This window comes from Ailuropoda melanoleuca, chromosome 13 (assembly GCF_002007445.2).
Source record: "Ailuropoda melanoleuca isolate Jingjing chromosome 13, ASM200744v2, whole genome shotgun sequence".
Taxonomy (NCBI): Eukaryota; Metazoa; Chordata; class Mammalia; order Carnivora; family Ursidae; genus Ailuropoda; species Ailuropoda melanoleuca.
In genome coordinates this window covers 44,714,694-44,719,425 of record NC_048230.1, presented here as the reverse complement: position 1 = coordinate 44,719,425, position 4,732 = coordinate 44,714,694, and the positions used below count along the sequence as shown (strand labels likewise).

Sequence of the window (4,732 nt, the reverse complement as noted above, 5' to 3'; positions counted from 1 at the left end):
GCCCGACCCGCCACCGCCCCCCGCCTGCGACCGGACGACGTCTTCATCGCTGTCAAGACCACCCAGAAGAACCACGGTCCACGCCTGGGGCTGCTACTGAGCACTTGGATCTCCCGGGCCCGCCAACAGGTGGGCCTCGCCCCAGGATCCCCGATGTCGGCACCCCTTCCCCAGGACCCCAGCCCCGGGGCCCCCATCCCCCGGCGCCCCCAGCCAGGATCCCGACGCCGGACCGCAACTGTCCGCGACCCCTGGCAGCCCTGTCCCGCAAGGGCTGCCCCGGGGACCCCATCCCCGGGACCCCCTACCCACTGCTGTGTTCTCAGAGTGATGGGCAGACCCCCGTTCTGAGTCTCTGGGGACCCAGGCCCAGTCCCCCTCCTACCTGGGTGGGTTCTCTCAGCTGACACTGGACCAAGACCCCACAGACATCCCATGAGAGCAGGCCTGGCCCCAACCACACCAGGAGACGCCAGGGACAGTAGCAGGTGGTGTCTTGGACGCCACCCTCCTCTCTCCCCCATCCCAACCCCAAGCGTCCAGGACCATCCTGGGTACCCTCTTCTCATCCCGGAGCTCCAGCCCTGAAGGCCAGGCTCAGCCGCTGGCATCTCTGTGGCTCCGTCCTGGTCCACCTGGGGTCTCATGGGTTGTCTCTCCCCAGACATTCATCTTCACGGACGGGGATGACCCTGAGCTTCAACTCCAGGGAGGTGAGCGCCCTCCCCAGCCCAGCGTGCACCAGGCCCCTCGCTTATCCTCTGGTGCACCGACACCCATCTCCCTGCTACGTACAGAGTCCAGCGGTTAAGTCACTTGTTCGGGGTCACACAGCTGGTAGAGAACAGAGCCAGGGTGCCCACCTGCCACCAGCCCAGCATCAGGGCCCCACCCTGCCAGCCAGGCTCTGCCTCCCACAGCCTCTGGCGGGCTTCCCAGGGGCTCCGACTGGAGCCACGGTCCCTGAAGACACTCCAACAGAGTCATTCCTTCCTGGCGGCCCCACTTCAGGCGTGTGTCCTCAACCCCGGGGGGCTTTGCCCTCACGGGATTCCCAATGGCTGTCACCTGTCTGGGCCCTGTGGGTCAGCAACAAGGTCGGCAAGTGAGGCCAGGCCAGGTCTGCGCGGTTGGAACCAGCCTGGGGGCTTTGAGCAGGGTGAGATGGCAAGGCCCGCTGGACAGCCACGTTTTGCCCTGATCTCCGTGGCGTGGGCTGGTGGCGGGGCTCATCTTACTCTGGTCCTCACACTTGCCTCGTTTCTCCCCACCCCCCCCCCCCCCCCCCCGGCAGGCAGCCACGTAATCAATACCAACTGCTCTGCTGTGCACACCCGCCAGGCACTATGCTGCAAGATGTCCGTGGAGTACGACAAGTTCATCGAGTCGGGTCGCAAGTATGTGATGGCCACGCCCTTGTGCCCCCGGGAGAGCCCAGGGCTGGGGCCGGGCCCACACACCTGGGCCAGGAGGTGAGTGCTCCCCACCGCCCCCAGGTGGTTCTGCCATGTGGATGATGACAACTACGTGAACCCCAAAGGTCTGCTCCGGCTGCTCTCCACCTTCTCGCCCAGCCAGGATGTCTACCTGGGGCGGCCCAGCCTGGACCACCCCATCGAGGCCGCCGAGAGGGTCCAGGGAGGAGGCACTGTGAGTGCGGGGCCGGGGAGTGGCGGCTGAGAGAGTGGAGACCCCGGTGGAGAAGGGCAGGGGGGGCAGGTGTCTGACCCACCCCCGGGGCTAGGGGCACTTCAGGAGGAGCTGGGGGAAGAGCTGGGGGACCAGGTCGCAGAAGCCCACCCTCTTGTGGGGCACTCCTGCCATTTGTGTGGGTTGCTGCTGAGGGGCCTGCCTGGCACCTTTCTCCTCCTCAGGTGGCCACTGTCAAGTTCTGGTTTGCTACGGGCGGGGCCGGGTTCTGCCTGAGCCGAGGCCTCGCTCTGAAGATGAGCCCCTGGGCCAGGTGAGGGGGTGCCTGGGGGTGCCGGCTGCCCGGGCTGGGAGGCCCGGGGTGGTGGGGCTGAGGACGGAGGAGGCCCTGACCCGCTCCCCCGACCCCCACCAGCCTGGGCAACTTCATGAGCACAGCCGAGCGGGTGCGGCTGCCGGATGACTGCACCGTGGGCTACATCGTGGAGGGGCTGCTGGGCGCTCGCCTGCTGCCCAGCTCGCTCTTCCACTCCCATCTGGAGAACCTGCAGAGGCTGCCGCCTGACACTGTGCCACAGCAGGTGCGGCCCCTGGGCGCTCCCCGCGCACTCGCCTCTGGGCTCCCACCCTGACCTGCCCCTGACCGGCCCCCCGGGGACCTCAGGCCCAACCATCAGGGCTCAGGGAGGAATTCCCAGCCCCGCAGCTGCAGACCCTGTGCTCGGCCTGCTGGGACCCAGAGGCCTGGGTCTGGGGGCTTATTTGTAAGGGGCAGCGGCTGCGGGCAGCGCGGTCCCAGACCAGGCCGCAGAGAGGGACAGGAGGCTTGGACAGGGGTGCCCCTGCATGCGCACCAGCCGCCGTCCTGAGGTGTCTTCTGTGTCGGCTGCACCTTCTCAGCCCTTCCATGCTGTTCCTGAGTCTGCCCTCGGGGGTGGTCCTGCCCTGGGGGGCCCAGGAAGCGGGAGGCACGGCAGCCTCTCCTGGCTTGACTCCAGAAGCCAACGGAGAGTGTGAGGGAGGAGCTGGTCCTGGGAGAGTGACCTGCCCCCTTCCCTCTCCCAGGTCACCTTGAGTTACGGGGGTCCAGAAAACCCACATAATGTCGTGAATGTGGTGGGAGGCTTCAGTCTGCAGCAGGACCCCACACGGTGAGTGGGCAGTGTGGAGAGGCTCTGGCACCAAGCCCCCAAAACACCTGCACCCCAGCAGGCCTGACCGGCACATCTCCTTCCCAGGTTCCAGTCTGTCCACTGCCTTCTGTACCCGGATACGGATTGGTGTCCTGTTCACAAGCAGAGCGACCTCGTTTCTCGGTGACCCTGGACTCCCAACCCGGGAGGAGGAGCGTGGCTGACCCCTCCTGGCCTCGGCTCTCTCAGGTGGCCGCAGCCATGTCCAGGGAGATGTGGGCGCCCTGCAGGCCTCCCCCAGAGCCCCTGGAGGGCCAGGTGACCAGGCTCTCTGGGAGAGCTGCCTGCCCCAGCCAGGGCTCCAAGCTGTGCAGCGTGCAGGCTGCCCCAGAAGGCGGGAGGGGGAGATGCTGCTCCCCGCCCCAGCCCAGCCCAAGGTGTGCTCCCACGGGAAAGGTGGCCACCCTAGGATCTGAGGGCCTGGGAGGAGGCTGGCATCTGGCTCCCAGGGCTCTATCCTGCCCTCCTTACCCTGCTGGAGAGGGGGTTCCAGACAGACTGGGCCCCCTGAGTGGGCTCCAGGCCAGGGTCACAGACAGGATCTGTCAGCTGGCCATCGGTGAGCACAGAGGCTTCACCTGCAGGCCTGGGGCGGGGGAGCCACCCTCCCCCCACCAGGCTTGGTGCCTGGCCAGAGCATCGAGGTCTCTAAGGGAGCTGCAGTAAGGACTCAGGCCTCTGGCCAGTGGGGCTGGGGCACAGCTTATCCCTAGCCAGGGCATCTCCATCCAGAGGCCTTATCATCAGGAGCCCTTTGGTCAAGATCTTCTTATTTCTGTACTCTGACCCACCATTTTGTGCTTTTCCTCCCCCGCCCCCCCCACCCCAAGTCCAAAAAGCAGCAGGGCCCTTTTGTTTGGGGCTCCCTCTGCAGTGTGGCATCCCCATCCCAGCTGCTGACCCACCTTAACTGTGCCTTTCCGTAGAGGAGAGAGTGGAACGAGAGGAGTCAGCTCTTTCGCTCTGGTCCCTTGCTGTGCCATTGCCGTAAGTGAATAAAGGCTCAGTGGTTACTCTCTGTTTGGCTTATTGGCTTAATGGACCAGCACAGCACCTGGCAGCTCTGCTCCTGGCGGGGCCTCCAGCCGCTGCCCCAGGATGGCTCCATCCCAGGCAAATCTGCGTCCCTTACAGCCCTGCCAGCCAAGCCTTAAGCTGCCACGGGACGCTTCTGTGTGAGCCCAAGCATACGGCGAGGGGTTGGGAGAGGGGTCCCGCAGGGAATGATGAACACGGCACAAACCTGTCCCAGGAGGGTAGTCTTCCCGTTATACTTGCTTTCTCAGCACACTGTGGAACGAGTGTGTGTGTATTGGGGGGGGGTGTGTGTACACACACAGACGTGCACAGGTGTGCACGTATGTAAACAGCGTGCACATGGGCACATGTGGGTGGGTGTGTACGTGAGTGTGCATGAATGTACGTGTGTGCATGGCTGTTCGTGTGTGAATGTGTGTACTGTGTGCATGGCTGTACGTGAGTGTGCCTGAACGTGTGTGCACGTGTGTGTGGCTGTACGTGAGTGAGCATGAATGTACGTGTATGCACGTGTGTGTGGCTGTGAGTGAGCCTGAACGTGTGTGCACGTGTGTGTGGCTGTACGTGAGTGTGCCTGAACGTGTGTGCACGTGTGTGTGGCTGTACGTGAGTGAGTGTGCCTGAACGTGTGTGCACGTGTGTGTGGCTGTACATGAGTGAGTGTGCCTGAACGTGTGTGCACGTGTGTGGCTGTACGTGAGTGTGCGTGAACGTGTGCGCATGTGTGTGGCTGTACATGAGTGAGCCTGAACGTGTGTGCACGTGTGCGTGGCTGTACGTGAGTGAGCCTGAACGTGTGTGCACGTGTGCGTGGCTGTACGTGAGTGTGCCTGAACGTGTGTGCACGTGTG

General features: G+C 64.4%; 1 protein-coding gene across 1 annotated transcript; it reads left to right on the top strand.

Moving 5' to 3' along the window:
- Nucleotides 1-6: 6 nt before the first annotated feature.
- RFNG (RFNG O-fucosylpeptide 3-beta-N-acetylglucosaminyltransferase) lies at nucleotides 7-3,861 on the top strand (the record flags this gene model as incomplete). Its single annotated transcript, XM_011224635.2, has 8 exons — nucleotides 7-129; nucleotides 665-713; nucleotides 1,295-1,397; nucleotides 1,497-1,650; nucleotides 1,875-1,963; nucleotides 2,066-2,231; nucleotides 2,716-2,801; nucleotides 2,889-3,861. Coding segments are annotated over 8 exons (852 nt in total), but the record flags the coding sequence as incomplete, so codon positions are not given.
- Between the last annotated feature and the right edge of the window lie 871 nt (nucleotides 3,862-4,732).